Raw genomic sequence first — 17127 nt, 5'->3', positions numbered from 1 at the left:
GGGTCTACTGACTCACCTTTCCTGCACCAGCACCATGGGTCTTCTGACTCACCTCTCCTGCACCAGCACCATGGGTCTCCTGACACCTCTGCTGCACCAGCACCATGGGTCTCCTGACACCTCACCTGCACCAACACCATGGGTCTCCTGACTCACCTCTCCTACACCAGCACCATGGGTCTCCTGACACCTCTCTTGCACCAGCACCATGGGTCTTCTGACTCACCTCTCCTGCACCAGCACCATGGGTCTCCTGACTCACCTCTCCTGCACCAGCACCATGGGTCTCCTGACACCTCTCCTACACCAGCACCATGGGTCTTCTGACTCACCTCTCCTACACCAGCACCATGGGTCTCCTGACTCACCTCTCCTACACCAGCACCATGGGTCTCCTGACACCTCTCCTGCACCAGCACCATGGGTCTCCTGACACCTCTCCTACACCAGCACCATGGGTCTTCTGACCCACCTCTCCTACACCAGTACCATGGGTCTCCTGACTCACCTCTCCTACACCAGCAATACGACTTGCCTCTCCTACACCAGTAATAACCACTGTGGTGGTAGCATCATGCCCTTGTATCGCTGTTGTCTTTCCCAGTCCCGGAATGTAAAAAGTTTTAGACCCAAGGCAGCCCCTTCTTGTCCACTGTATACGCTCAGCGTTATCGGTAGGGCGCCAACATTTACGTAAGGCAGCTCTTTACTCCCGAACGTATTTAGTAGCCTTCAGAAAACAGGAAATGGTGTACCAGACATCATAAATTTTCAAATTTGTATAGGGATATAGCCAATATGCCGCCCTATAGCTCGTGAGTTAGGTTAGTTTGAAGGATGGAGGGATCTACAAAGAGAGTGCTGAGAGTTCTCAAAAGGCAAGGGCCGTACCTATTCAGAACCACAAATGTAACATATAGGTTCAACCATGACCAACCCTAGCCTGTTTTAGGCCCTAGGCTGTCTCTTTTGAAAGGTTCCTCTACTCTTCAAACTTTCCCCGAAATTATGAGCTCTAGGAGTATCTGGGACCATGTCCCAGGTAAAAAAATTGAGTAATTAGGGTGTCTGGAACAGCATTTCCTGCATCCGTGAAGGCCATCATATAATGTTGGGGACCGGGGCCAAGCTTATTGTTCTGGGCCTTATGCTCTCGACCGTAAAAGTAATATTGGAGAGGTCACATCCAATGTATGATAGTGCTATTTACCAGCTTTATTACCTGGCCACAGCAGATCCTAACACGAGTGTCCCTCTCTTAGCCTACCAGATGTACTTGCCTGCTCTTCTCTTCTCAGGTCCTGACACTACTCAGCCTGTCGTCCCTGGCTGGTCCCTGGTAATAACCCAACTGCTTAACAGCTGCCAATGATGTGGACATTCTTAGCATCCTTCTTGAACAATATTCATCCATTTGAAGCTACTACCTCACCTTTGTCTAGTGTCTGCGTGGGAAAGGCTGGCAAGTAATTTAGCAATATATTTCATGGGCTTCTGTGATGTATCGGATAGTGTTCTTCAACCATAACGCATTCACTGCCCGCCCAGGCTTGAAGGAATGGGCAATAATTGTTAATGAGACGACCTTGATGAGAGCAGCATTCACTGCCCGCCTAGGCTTGAAGGAATGGGCAATAGTTGTTAATGAGACGACCTTGAGAGCAGCATTCACTTGCCATTGCTGTCTTAGCCAACTGACACAAATAAACTGCATCACTGGAAAGTCAGTTTGATGTGGTCGTAATTTACGTGAGGCTCTGGAGATTATAACCAACCCTGGTATTTACAAGCAACCATGACGGACACATGATGGTGGTCAGTGAATAAACATTATTGTGTTAATATATAAAACATGGTCGGCCTTAGTAAGCAGGTTAAAGACTGGACATTGTATAATACCCTGTGATATACCTAAGTAATGGCTGATCATAAAATCAGTCGTGTATCATGTAATATCCATAGGTAATCACAAATATCCATCATTGATAATAGTGTGAGCCGCTTAGTCTCTGCTTGATACAATCATCGTAGAAACTCAGGAAGTAATTGTCCTACAAAAATAATCAAGCCTTCATGAAAATAGGTTTGTTCAGTTTTTCAATATTAAAAAGTTTAGTGTTATTTACATATATTTTCTTTTAAAACATCAATGGCAGGTTATGGGTCTGTACAGGTATGCTATCGTGTTATGATATTGGTTACTGAAAATTTTAATATTTTTGTCGATAGAAATATCTAAAAACACTTAATAAAGCCTAGTGCTCTACACCAACAACCATAGTGTTTGGCTTGATGTAGTTTGCTTGTGGTATTGGTTGTAATGTCTGGCTGGTGATTTTTCTGATTAACGGAGGTTATGTCGGCCAAGTAGGTCGTAATATCACTTGGGAAGGGGCTAAATAAGTTTTCTGGGAAGAGTTACACATTTTGCAGTAATCCAGGTTACATATTTTATAAGTAAATATCTAGTGTGAATGTATCAGATCTATTACTATGACGTCATAGTTGCTCCAACTGCCGCTCAGGAAATCGTGGCTCCAGGGTAAGCCATAAGCAGGTAGTTGTTGTTGTTAAGATTATTACTACAACAACTTTGTCAACATATTTATAGCATCACTCATTATCATTAATGTTAATCAATAAAAAGAAAGTTCAAGTACACAGCTATACACGAATGAGTTTTTAATTGTCTCGAGGTAAACTAGCTTTATATATATATATATATATATATATATATATATATATATATATATATATATATATATATGTATGTATATATATACAAGTTCAGTGGGGGCCACAGTAGTAACTTATTGTGGTAGAAATGCATTTCAATCAACATAGTGGAAGTGATTTAGACTAGGGGAACATAATTTGGATCTTATCGTATTATATGACCACAATATATAGTAATGGAAGTGGTTATTGACGATCAAGGAATATGTGAGATTAAAGTGAGATCACTTAAGTAAATCGACAAAACTTATGAAAACCTCTCCTGACTTAGCAATGTAACTTGGCTTAAGCTGAAATCTGTCAAAAATGGATGGAAGTTGTGCTATGACTTAAGTATATTTCGAGTATGTTACTATACATTAAGGAAAACCCGGTGCCCTACAGGTATCATAGTATAGGTTAATCAGTCTAGAAGCTTTCCCATATTTTTACCCAACATTTTCCAAGATAACGCCGCCCAAACTACCATTATCTATCATCATGGCATGAAATGAAACACTCCAAATCACGCTCCTTCTGTCTGAATAGTTTAAATTAAGTTTAAGGTTTTCATTGACTTTAATTTCATCCAAATCCAAACGTTGAGTTGTACATTTAAGCTGGTACTTTACCCAACTTATCTGATCATATTTTAAACTTTCAATGTTGATTGATAACAGTAAATGTTATGATGTCAATTGCATTAGGTCCTGGGAAGAGAGTTTGAAAAGTAAGTTTTTTTGGCAAAATACATAGACATTGAAAACGTAAATATTTCATAGGGGATGGCACTTACAGTGCATACACAATCACCTCATAATACGTTCAGAATGAATAATGGCATAAAGTGAATAATGTTAGGAGTGTACAAAGGTGCACTTTAACTGGTTACTGATTTCAGTGATTCATGAGAATGGAAAACTAGTATTAGAGTATTGAGCTTGGTTACTAGCACTGATGTAAATGAACTGAAAATTAGTTATATACACATCAAGATTATTAGCACCAAATATATTCCATTTGAAACAAATTTATTTGCCTCTTAAAAACATTGTAAGCTTGACGTTGTTTGACTGCTAGTGCAAAATAGTAAAATCCACTGGTATACATGAACCAACTCTTAACACTACCCTCTACCCAAGATATATTTATCTATATATGGATTTGTATGTAGCATTTATGGATCTGGAGAAGGCATATGATAGAGTTGATAGAGATGCTCTGTGGAAGGTATTAAGAATATATGGTGTGGGAGGCAAGTTGTTAGAAGCAGTGAAAAGTTTTTATCGAGGATGTAAGGCATGTGTACGTGTAGGAAGAGAGGAAAGTGATTGGTTCTCAGTGAATGTAGGTTTGTGGCAGGGGTGTGTGATGTCTCCATGGTTGTTTAATTTGTTTATGGATGGGGTTGTTAGGGAGGTGAATGCAAGAGTTTTGGAAAGAGGGGCAAGTATGAAGTCTGTTGGGGATGAGAGAGCTTGGGAAGTGAGTCAGTTATTGTTCGCTGATGATACAGCGCTGGTGGCTGATTCATGTGAGAAACTGCAGAAGCTGGTGACTGAGTTTGGTAAAGTGTGTGAAAGAAGAAAGTTAAGAGTAAATGTGAATAAGAGCAAGGTTATTAGATACAGTAGGGTTGAGGGTCAAGTCAATTGGGAGGTGAGTTTGAATGGAGAAAAACTAGAGGAAGTGAAGTGTTTTAGATATCTGGGAGTGGATCTGGCAGCGGATGGAACCATGGAAGCGGAAGTGGATCATAGGGTGGGGGAGGGGGCGAAAATTGTGGGAGCCTTGAAGAATGTGTGGAAGTCGAGAACATTATCTCGGAAAGCAAAAATGGGTATGTTTGAAGGAATAGTGGTTCCAACAATGTTGTATGGTTGCGAGGCGTGGACTATGGATAGAGTTATGCGCAGGAGGATGGATGTGCTGGAAATGAGATGTTTGAGGACAATGTGTGGTGTGAGGTGGTTTGATCGAGTAAGTAACGTAAGGGTGAGAGAGATGTGTGGAAATAGAAAGAGCGTGGTTGAGAGAGCAGAAGAGGGTGTTTTGAAATGGTTTGGTCACATGGAAAGAATGAGTGAGGAAAGATTGACCAAGAGGATATACGTGTCGGAGGTGGAGGGAACGAGGAGAAGAGGGAGACCAAATTGGAGGTGGAAAGATGGAGTGAAGGGGATTTTGTGTGATCGGGGCCTGAACATGCAGGAGGGTGAAAGGAGGGCAAGGAATAGAGTGAATTGGAGCGATGTGGTATACCGGGGTTGACGTGCTGTCAGTGGATTGAATCAAGGCATGTGAAGCGTCTGGGGTAAACCATGGAAAGCTGTGTAGGTATGTATATTTGCGTGTGTGGACGTATGTATATACTTGTGTATGGGGGTGGGTTGGGCCATTTCTTTCGTCTGTTTCCTTGCGCTACCTCGCAAACGCGGGAGACAGCGGCAAAAAAAAAAAAAAAATATCTATGTACCTGCAGATACACTTTCCCTCTGTGAATTCTTATCAAGGGGGTTGTCACAACAAAAGTCTCCACTTATCCTTATATGTCTCCTATACATACTCCATTACATGAATTCTTCCACCATTTCTCTCCCTCCTGTACTCTTCCTCTCTAATTTGCCCATATCACAGGTGTTCTTCCTCCCACACCTGCCTCTTTAATTGTACTACCATACAGTCTCCTTTTAATTTTCCAGTCTTGCAGTTTTTCCACATGCCCATACCACCTCAGAGTATTATGTTTCACATACTCTACCACACCCACAATTCATTCCCTGTGCATTCCCTGCCATACCACATCTCTTGTACACCCCTTCATTTCTTCCTTCATTGCTTCTAGTCATACCACATGCACCTATCAAATAGTTCATTTCTGCAACCTGGATTTTTAGACTTCTTTGACTCATTCCATATCCATGTTACAGCTGCATAGGTCAGGGTACTGGGCCTATGCTTTCCCATATTTCTCCCTTCAGTTAGATACTTACACCTTTACCTTTCATTATTCTAATAAGAATAGGACCCAATGACTTTTATACCATGTACTGCTCTCTCCCTTGTCTTACGTGAAGAGGCAGATAATATACTTAAATTCTCTCACCTCTTCCAGTCTCCCCCCCCCCCCCCATCCAAAGCACAGTTTAGTACACTTTCTTCTCTCACTCATTATGGTTTTACAAAGTCAATACTTTCACTTTTTCCATTCAAACACCATTACTTTACTTTTACATGCATTTACCTTTAAATGCTCATGCTTACACACATCATAGAACATATTTGTAACCTGCAACTCCTTTGCACTCAGCAAACAACACAGTATCATCTGCAGACAGGTTTGCCACTTGCCACCGTATTTCATTGCCACACTCCATCTCTGCATCCCCTTTCCCAAGTTTCTTTTCAATTCTCTGTTTATATATTAAAAAGCCATGGTGACATCGCACAGCCCTGCTTCATACCCATACCTATGCTGAAGCTTTTGCTCAAGTCTCCATCCACCCTTACACATGCATTTGATCCCATAAAGCACTGCACTTGACTCGGTATATACTTTCTCCAGATCCATGAAAGCTGAATACAACTTCTTACCTTTCACTAAATACTTTTCTATGGTCATCTTTACCGCAAAATTCTGATCCACATATCTCTAACGTTTTCTAAAACTCCCTTGCTCCTCCCTTACTCTGCTTTCAGCGACTCCCATCCCTCTATCAGTCAACATTCTTGCATACTCTGTTCTTGGTATACTTAACAGACTGATTGCCCAGTAATTGCTACATACATTCTTAGAACCTTTTTTTTTAGAGTGAAGAAACTATAATAGCTTTCACCCAGTTTACAACCTTCTCTTTCCATGTAAAATTACATATCAGATGTGTCCGTTCTGTCACACTTTGTCCTTCATTACTTCAGCATTTCAGGTGTAATCCCATCTACTCCAGGTGCCTTTCCAACTTTCAACCTCATTTTTGCACTTCTTAGCTCCCTTTTTGCTGTTGGCCCTTACACATGTATCCTCTTCATTCCATCATCCATCCCCATGCATGTAAAAACTGTTGTCTCCCCTTCTCCCACATTCATCATTTCTTCAAACTACTCTTTCCATCTTCCTTTCACTTCCTCCTTTTGATTCAGCAACCCCTCTTCTTTCTCACATTAAAATTTCCACTCTTGCATGGACCTCTTTCCTTTTTCATGTCCTCCAGTACGATTTCTTATTTTCCCAAAACTTTTCAATTTTACTCTAGATGTAACGCATGTTAAATTACTAGCCCTTGTTCTATACCTGTGCTGATTATGGACCATTTTAACATTGCATCTTTTATATTCTGGGACACTGTTGGTTAAGATGCTTTACATCTGTCATTATTTTCAACTGTATGTTACTGGTAGAATACTCGGCAAGCTGCTGTATCTCATGATTACTGTGTGGCCATCGGCAACTCAAGGGTGAGCTGTTTTCATAAGTGCTTCCTTCTCTAGACATCAAAGCTTTGGAACTCGGAACTCTCTGCCATCTCATGTCTTTCCCAATAACTATGACCTAGCATACTATAAATGACAGGTTTTTCACTTCCTCCAAAATTTGTAAATGCTTTCTCTTGTCTTTTCTTTTTCCCTTTCATTATTCTCCTAACCTAACCTAACCTAACCTAACCTAACCTAACCTAACCTTGATGTGGACTTCTATTCATGATTAGAACCTTCAACATAAGAAACACTAGATTGATCAAAATTAGTTTAAGTTATGGTAGGAGCCTTTGGCATATGCTGTATCATATATGTTACTCCCATAATCCACATCCAACCCTTCAGTTTCTTAGAATGACTACTATGCCATGATGAACAAGCATAATCAAAATGACTGTGAATCAAAGCCAGTTCAAGAATAGATAGAGACTGAGTATGAACAAATGTGGCCTTTGTCGTCTGTTCTTGGCGCTGCCTTGCTGGAGGGGGAGGGGAGATGCTATTTTGTGTGTGGCGGGTTTGGTGACCAGAATGGATGAAGGCAGCAAGTATGGATATGTACATGTGTATATAGATATGTCTGTGTATGTATATGTATGTATACGTTGAAATGTATATGTATGTATATGTGCATGTGTTGGCGTTTATGTTTATACATGTGTATGTGGGTGGGTTGGGCCATTTCTCATCTGTTTCCTTGGGCTACCTCGCTAACGCAGGAGACAGCGGTTAAGTATGATAGGTAGAATATCATTATTATTATTATTATTATTCATATTTATTTTATTTTATTTATTTTATTATTATTATTATTATTATTATTTTCTTTTTCTTTTAAACTATTTGCCATTTCCCGCGTTAGCAAGGTAGCGTTCAGAACAGAGGACTGGGCCTTTGAGGGAATATCCTCACCTGGCCCCTCTGTTCCTTCTTTTGGAAAAAAAAAAAAAAACCGAGAGGGGAGGATTTCCAGCCCCCCGCTCCCTCCCCTTTTAGTCGCCTTCTACGACACGCAGGGAACACGTGGGAAGTATTCTTTCTCCCCTATCCCCAGGGATAGGGGAGAAAATTATTATTATTATTATTATTATTATTAGAGATAATTAGAGATGCTCTGTGGAAGGTATTAAGAATATATGGTGTGGGAGGCAAGTTGTTAGAAGCAGTGAAAAGTTTTTATCGAGGATGTAAGGCATGTGTACGTGTAGGAAGAGAGGAAAGTGATTGGTTCTCAGTGAATGTAGGTTTGCGGCAGGGGTGTGTGATGTCTCCATGGTTGTTTAATTTGTTTATGGATGGGGTTGTTAGGGAGGTAAATGCAAGAGTTTTCGAAAGAGGGGCAAGTATGAAGTCTGTTGGGGATGAGAGAGCTTGGGAAGTGAGTCTGTTGTTGTTTGCTGATGATACAGCGCTGGTGGCTGATTCATGTGAGAAACTGCAGAAGCTGGTGACTGAGTTTGGTAAAGTGTGTGAAAGAAGAAAGTTAAGAGTAAATGTGAATAAGAGCAAGGTAATTAGGTACAGTAGGGTTGAGGGTCAAGTCAATTGGGAGGTAAGTTTGAATGGAGAAAAACTAGAGGAAGTAAAGTGTTTTAGATATCTGGGAGTGGATCTGGCAGCGGATGGAACCATGGAAGCAGAAGTAGATCATAGGGTGGGGGAGGGGGCGAAAATCCTGGGAGCCTTGAAGAATGTGTGGAAGTCGAGAACATTATCTTGGAAAGCAAAAATGGTTATGTTTGAAGGAATAGTGGTTCCAACAATGTTGTATGGTTGTGAGGCGTGGGCTATGGATAGAGTTGTGCGCAGGAGGATGGATGTGCTGGAAATGAGATGTTTGAGGACAATGTGTGGTGTGAGGTGGTTTGATCGAGTAAGTAACGTAAGGGTAAGAGAGATGTGTGGAAATAAAAAGAGCGTGGTTGAGATAGCAGAAGAGGGTGTTTTGAAATGGTTTGGGCACATGGAGAGAATGAGTGAGGAAAGATTGACCAAGAGGATATATGTGTCGGAGGTGGAGGGAACGAGGAGAAGTGGGAGACCAAATTGGAGGTGGAAAGATGGAGTGAAAAAGATTTTGTGTGATCGGGGCCTGAACACGCAGGAGGGTGAAAGGAGGGCAAGGAATAGAGTGAATTGGATCGATGTGGTATACTGGGGTTGACGTGCTGTCAGTGGATTGAACTAGGGCATGTGAAGCGTCTGGGGTGAACCATGGAAAGCTGTGTAGGTATGTATATTTGCGTGTGTGGACGTATGTATATACATGTGTGTGGGGGTGGGTTGGGCCATTTCTTTCGTCTGTATCCTTGCGCTACCTCGCAAACGCGGGAGACAGCGACAGCAAAAAAAAAAAAAAAATTATTATTATTGTATAACCCATGGACCCCTTCTTCAAGGGCTACTGCAGCTTCAAGGCAGCACTACTACAATTAGTAACAGAAAGGATGGACTCCTTTGGAGTGAGAAGTATTTTAACAAGACTGTACTTCCTTTCATCAACTGGTAATGATACAAACAGCCTCCTTAATGGTAACTTTTTGCTTCTGGTGTAACCAGAGGTAGATGGCATATGTTAACACTACCTAAGCATATTTAACCTGGTTATGTACATACCATTTCAGTTTCTAGTTAGTCAACCCAAAAATGAAAGAGTGGCACTGAGGTGTTTGATTGTTGGAAAGAAGAAAAGAAAGAAAAGACATAGCAAAAAAAATGGGAGACATAATTTATATGTTTGTTACAATATAGATTAATAAGATTTTTTGCATTTTCATATCTATGAAAGTTGGTGTAAACTGAAATGGGTACACTGTTGACAGCACATTTCTTACGGAAGGATTGAGCCTCAACTGTGGATACTTATGTCCCTTTCCAAACTTTAGTGTCTATTATTTTTCTCCTTTATTCTTTAGATGGATTCAGCTATGCTATTCACTGTATTGATTTTTAAGAAATACAATGATTACAGAAACTTTAGACAACATTAAGTGTCATCCATCATGGATGGGGGACTCCTCTGTCTGAAATGGAGGGATCATCGCTCCACATTCTTTCGTATACTTTCATCTGTTCGGAAAAAGGTAAATGAAGCATGTAATTTAACCTTTTGTGTATTAATTTGAACATTTGATATCTTTATGAATTTTTATCCAGTTTCCCTAAGAACTCTTGCAAAGTGAAATTTTTTTATTTTCTTAGAATTTTAATGTTGTGTAGTATATCTTCATTAACAATATGATGGTGTGCAGCTAGATGGTGCTCTTGTTGCAGAGAAGAATTGTCATCAGAATTCACAATTAGATAGCATTCTCTGGTGGAGAACTATTTTCTTGGCATCATGAAGTGTTTAGTAAACCAGCCGATCCATCCACAAACAACAAGCCTCAGACTATCCAGTCCTTGCGGACCACTCAGCCCTAGCTGAGAATCCTCATACAACAAGCCACAGACCATTCAACCCTTGACTACAATATTTAGCCATAGCTGACCCATTCCCAGACAAAAAGTCTCTGACCGTCCAATTCCTGACTAACCAGCCTTAGCTGATCCATCCCTAGACACCAAGTCTCAGCAATCCAATCCCAGACTACATAGCCTCAGGGGACTCATCTCAGACAACAAGCCTCAGAAGAACATACAACCCCAGAGAATCTAGCCGTAGTTGACATATCCCAAAACAACAAGCCTCAGACCATCCAGCCCCCAGACAATCTATCCCCAGCTGATGCATTCCCAGGTAACAAGCATTAGATTATTCAATAGCCCAAGCTCACTTATCCTCAAACACCAAGCCTTAGACCATCCAATCCCAGAGAACCTAGCCCCAGCTGGTGCATTCCTAGACAACAAGCCTAGACTATTCAACTTCAGACAATAGCCCAATAGCCTGAGCTGACTTATCCCTAGACATCATGCCTCAGACTGTTCAACTCCAGACAGTCTAGCCCCAGCTGACCCATTCCCAGATGGCAGGCCTTAGACCATCCAACACTAAACAGTTTAACCCCAGCTCACCCAATCACAGAAAACAAACCTCACATCATTCAATACCAGACAGTGTAGCCCCGTCTAATCCATTCCCAGTCAACAAGACTCAGACCTTCCAACCCTAGACAGTCTAGCCCTAGCTGACCTAGTCCCAGACAACAAGCCTCAGATTTTCCAACCCTAGACAGTCTAGCCAGCTTATTTATTCCCAGACAATAACCCTCAGACCATCCAGCACTAGACATTCAAGCCTGAACTAACCCATTCCTAGAAAACAAGCATCATACCATTGAACCCCAGACATTCTAGCGCCAGCTGACCCATTCCCAAAAGTCAAGCCTCATACCATCCAGCCCCAGGTGACCCATTCCCAGATAACAAGCCCCAGCTTACCCATTCCCAGACAACTAGCCTCAGACCTTCCAACCCCGGATAATTAGCCCCAGCTGACCCATTTCCAGACAATGAGCCTCAGACCAACCAACCCCAGACAGTCTATCCCTGGCTGATCCATCCCCAGACAACATGTCTCAGACCAACCAACCCCAGACAATTTAGCCTCAGGTGATCCATCCCCAGACAACATCCCTCAGACCATCCAACCCCAGACAATCTAGCCCCAGCTGATCTGTACAGAGACAAGAAGTGTAAGACCATGCAACCCTAGACTACTCAGTCCTAGCTGATCCATCCCCATACAAAATGCCTCAGATCTATACTATGCCAAAATGGTTATTCCCAGCTGATCTATCTCCAGACAAGCCAGGCTTGCTGTATGTTAGAAGTTGTAACATTAGTAAAAACAGTTAGCAGGAAAGGAAATAAGCTGTATCTTTAATGCATCATATGATAATCTCCAGAATTTTGGATAAGTCGGGAAAGACTTTCTTGAAATAATGCTGATGAAAGATTCTTCAAGGGTGATAAAGTTGTAACGTTTCATCTTTGTGTATCATAAGCATACAGATCATTTGGGACTAGCAAGTGTACCTAACACTTTTATTCAGATGGTACCCCATGGCTATATGTGTTGTTGAAGGTTATTAAGATGTGTTCATGTTTTTGTGAGTGAGGGTTAGAATGTTGTGATGATGTAAGTAAGGCACGATTTAAATGCAGTGAAGTTGTAAGTGAAAGAAAGCTGAGGTCATGTAAAGATGCAGGCTCTTGTTTATTACAGACAGCATAAATATTTAGTGATGTGGATAAATCTTGACAGAAAGGTAGTGTAGATATTATGAACAGGTGAATGAGAGGAGGATGAGGTTATGTGAAGATGGCATGTTTATGTGAAAGGTACTGTAGTTACCACTCTAGCACCTGGATATCTCAGTTTGTGTCTCCCAGAGTGCTTATGTTAACTTACACTGGATACAGAATGTTTCCAAAGCTTTGAAGAAAAATTACCAAAACAGTATTACTAAATTTTAGGTCAATGGTATACACTTTTGGGTGTTAAGATTCATGTTTGAGTCCATGCATCCTTTCCAGTACATAATCTAGCCATGCTATGTGTCTAGATAAACAGAAGCCTGCTTCCTTCCCACACCTCTCACCAGCAATAGGTATTCATAGAAGAGATCAACAAATTTGCTTTGTAATGGTATTGGTATAAACTTTACTGTTAGGTGTGTATAATGGTATATATAGAATTTTTGTTATGATGATTGACATGGCATGGGGAAAACATGCCCTAGTTAAAGGCTATCTCAGGTGAGAGAAAAAGTAAAAGGAAATCAGTCATGGCTCTAAAGGTGTTTGTTGACCTGACTCTTAAAGGCAGAAAGGTCACATGAAGAGGGATGTTTGAGGGAAGATGGAGGTATCAAGACAGCCATTCCTCGTTTGGCCGGTTTCCGTACACAAACTCTGGGAAGCAGTAGCTAGAGGTGTACCTCAGGTCCAAGCCTTAGGGGCCTGGATACATGTAGACAACTCAAGATAACAGTTGCCTGAATGACATATTGGACAGATGGAGAACAGCAACATTGCAGCATATGGAAAGGGAAGGTTCAATAGAGGTGATACCCAGAGAGTTGATGAGATGGAAGGCTTTTGATTCCACTCTGGTTAGTAGAGAAACATAGGATGAGTCATCCCAGATGTGTGGGTAGTATTCCATTCTTTGGCAAATATGACCATATAGGTATGAAATAGCTGCCCACTAGAAATATAGATATGGCATTTGTAGACTCCTACCTTAAGGGAAGCAGAGTTTGTCATTTTGAATATGAGGGATGTCCATGATAGAGTGGAGGAAAATAATGTTATTGTAGGGTTGAATTATGGTGTTCTGATATTGAACAAAGGTAACATGATTCATAGATGGACATATTGGAAGAAATTGCATTTTAGCTGGTTTAACTATGCACAGTTCTAAACTGAGAAAAGAAATGAGTTCAGTTTGAGAAAGAAAATGAGTATTAGAAGGAGAGGAGTGAAAATGAGTTGATGTAAAGTGGAATCATTAGCATAAGAGTGAATAGGCTTCGAAGTAAAAAAGTAAGTGGTAGGACAGAACCTTAAGGAACAACACTTTTGATAACATAGTAGGGGAAGTAAGTGACTGCTTTAGTGGAATGGCTTGAGAGGAAGCTATGTGTTAGGGAACTGAGAGAAGCAGAGAAACTAAAGAAAGGGAGTTTAAAAAGCAAAAACTTGTGCCACTTGCTGTCACATGCATTTATATTGTGAGGTATGACAAAATTTTCTCCAAAATTCCTTGGAGAGGAGGACCAGAAATGAGTCACATATATCATCAGTAGACCTAGCATTGCAGTATCTGTACTGCGATCAGAAAGAAGGGAAAAGAATTCTAAATGTATGAGAAAGTGAGTTAAGGAGAGTTTCATTGATTTTGGAGATAGCAGAAGTGAGGGCAATTGGTTGATAGTTAGAAGGGTTAGCTTATTCTTCTTTTTTAAGGATATATAGTAATCATTTACAGACAAATGAATGAAAGAAAAATTGCATAGGACCAAACTCAGCGTCATTAAAGAATACAATAAGTGTCGTAAATATACACATGCTAGCAGTAATATTTATCTCAGTAAGCCTGCTGAAATTATGATGTTATAGGATTTATTGTATTACAGGGGATCATTGCAGAACAACAATTCAGAGTGATACTTCACGATGGTGACAACATCTGAGAATTAGGGTAGAAATTTGTAGAAGGACACTAAGTCTGAGGACTGTCTGGCTTGTGTTGACTGCTCCTTCCCTATTGGTTAGGGAAAGGCCATAAACATTCCTTAGAAAATTTATACCAAAATGCCATACATTGATAACAGCAGTATGACTTAGGTAGAGGCAGACATGGATAGAATGAATAAAACATACTAGTTGCAACAAACATTCCTTACAACATTTGATGCATAGATACCCTACATTGATAACAGTAGTATGATATAGAAAGAGACAAATGTGGATAGATTGAATAAAACATACTAGTACATAAATGATTTCATCATTGCAAGTAGAAACTGGCAAGGATGATCATGCAGTAAAGTAGTAAGCATGCTGAGACACCATACTTGGGTATAGGTGCTATGATATAGAGAATGGTGTTACATCCTAGCTATATTCATGATATGAATACTGGCAGTAAATACTAGCAAGGTAAATCATACATTTTAGGAGTGAATGGTAAATAGAAGAATCATAGGAAAGAGGGTGAAAAAGAGGGCAAATGAGAGTTGGGGTGAGAGAGTATCATTAAATTTTAGGGAGAATAAAAAGATGTTTTGGAAGGAGGTAAATAAAGTGTGTAAGACAAGGGAACAAATGGGAACTTCAGTGAAGTGATAACAAGTAGTGGTGATGTGAGAAGGAGATGGAATGAGTATTTTGAAGGTTTGTTGAATGTATTTGATGATAGAGTGGCAGATATAGGGTGTTTTGGTCGAGGTGGTGTGCAAAGTGAGAGGGTTAGGGAAAATGATTTGGTAAACAGAGAAGAGGTAGTAAAAGCTTTGCGAAAGATGAAAGCCGGCAAGGCAGTGGGTTTGGATGGTATTGCAGTGGAATTTATTAAAAAAGGGGGTGACTGTATTGTTGATTGGTTGGTAAGGTTATTTAATGTATGTATGATTCATGGTGAGGTGCCTGAGGATTGGCAGAATGCTTGCATAGTGCCATTGAACAAAGGCAAAGGGGACAAAGGTGAGTGCTCAAATTACAGAGGTATAAGTTTGTTGAGTATTCCGGGTAAATTATATGGGAGGGTATTGATTGAGAGGGTGAAGGCATGTACATAGCATCAGATTGGGGAAGAGCAGTGTGGTTTCAGAAGTGGTAGAGGATGTGTGGATCAGGTGTTTGCTTTGAAGAATGTATGTGAGAAATACTTAGAAAAGCAAATGGATTTGTATGTAGCATTTATGGATCTGGAGAAGGCATATGATAGAGTTGATAGAGGTGCTCTGTGGAAGGTATTAAGAATATAAGGTGTGGGAGGCAAGTTGCTAGAAGCAGTGAAAAGTTTTTATCGAGGATGTAAGGCATGTGTACGTGTAGGGAGAGAGGAAAGTGATTGTTTCTCAGTGAATGTAGTTTTGCGGCAGGGGTGTGTGATATCTCCATGGTTGTTTAATTTGTTTATGGATGGGGTTGTTAGGGAGGTGAATGCAAGAGTTTTGGAAAGAGGGGCAAGTATGCAGTCTGTTGTGGATGAGAGAGCTTGGGAAGTGAGTCAGTTGTTGTTTGCTGATGATACAGCGCTAGTGGCTGATTCATGTGAGAAAGTGCAGAAGCTGGTGACTGAGTTTGGTAAAATGTGTGAGAGAAGAAAGTTAAGAGTAAATGTGAATAAGAGCAAGGTTATTAGGTACAGTAGGGTTGAGTGTCAAGTCAATTGGGAGGTAAGTTTGAATGGAGAAAAACTAGAGGAAGTGAAGTGTTTTAGATATCTGGGAGCGGATTTGGCAGCGGATGGAACCATGGAAGCGGAAGTGAATCATAGGGTGGGGGAGGGGGCAGAAATTCTGGGAGCCTTGAAGAATGTGTGGAAGTCGAGAACATTATCTCGGAAAGCAAAAATGGGTATGTTTGAAGGAATAGTGGTTCCAACAATGTTGTATGGTTGCAAGGCATGGGCTATGGATAGAGTTGTGTGGAGGAGGGTGGATGTGCTGGAAATGAGATGTTTGAGGACAATATGTGGTGTGAGGTGGTTTGATCGAGTAAGTAATAATAGGGTAAGAGAGAGGTGTGGTAATAAAAAGAGTGTGGTTGAGAGAGCAGAAGAGGGTGTTTTGAAATGGTTTGGTCACATGGAGAGAATGAGTGAGGAAAGATTGACCAGGAGGATATATGTGTCGGAGGTGGAGGGAACGAGGAGAATTAGGAGACCAAATTGGAGGTGGAAGGATGGAGTGAAAAAGATTTTGAGTGATCGGGGCCTGAACATGCAGGAGGGTGAAAGGCGAGCAAGGAATAGAGTGAATTGGAACGATGTGGTATACCGGGGTCGACGTGCTGTCAATGGATTGAACTAGGGCATGTGAAGCGTATGGGGTAAACCATGGAAAGTTGTGTGGGGTGTGGATGTGGAAAGGGAGCTGTGGTTTTGGTGCATTATTACATGACAGCTAGAGACTGAGTGTGAACGAATGGGGCCTTTGTTGTCTTTTCCTAGCGCTATCTCGCACACATGGGGGGGGGAGGGGGTTGTTATTTCATGTGTGGCAAGGTGGCGATGGGGATGAATAAAGGCAGACAGTATGAATTATGTACATGTGTATATATGTATATGTCTGTGTGTGTATATATATGTATATGGTGAGATGTATAGGTATGTATATTTGCGTGTATGGACATGTATGTATGTACATGTGTATGTGGGTGGGTTGGGCCATTCTTTCGTCTGTTTCCTTGCGCTACCTCGCTAACACGGGAGACAGCGACAAAGCAAAGTAGATATAAATAGATATGAATTTGTTGTAT

At 41.0% G+C, this 17127-nt stretch overlaps 1 protein-coding gene across 6 annotated transcripts in view; it reads left to right on the top strand.

Annotated features, from left to right (window-relative positions):
• Positions 1 to 2320: 2320 nt before the first annotated feature.
• Positions 2321 to 17127, top strand: part of LOC139751160 (uncharacterized) — a 117379-nt gene continuing 102572 nt past the window's right edge. For 2 of the 6 annotated variants that reach the window (XM_071666261.1, XM_071666260.1), the window contains exons 1-2: positions 2326 to 2542; positions 10163 to 10274. In XM_071666261.1, the coding sequence (XP_071522362.1) occupies positions 10194 to 10274 (81 nt within the window). In that variant the 5' untranslated portion in view covers positions 2326 to 2542; positions 10163 to 10193. The other 4 variants (XM_071666257.1, XM_071666259.1, XM_071666262.1 and 1 more) reach the window with 4 other exon arrangements.

This window comes from Panulirus ornatus, chromosome 11, assembly GCF_036320965.1.
Source record: "Panulirus ornatus isolate Po-2019 chromosome 11, ASM3632096v1, whole genome shotgun sequence".
Lineage (NCBI taxonomy): Eukaryota > Metazoa > Arthropoda > Malacostraca > Decapoda > Palinuridae > Panulirus > Panulirus ornatus.
Note: the sequence above shows the minus strand (reverse complement) of the source record. Positions and strands in the feature narration are given on the sequence as shown.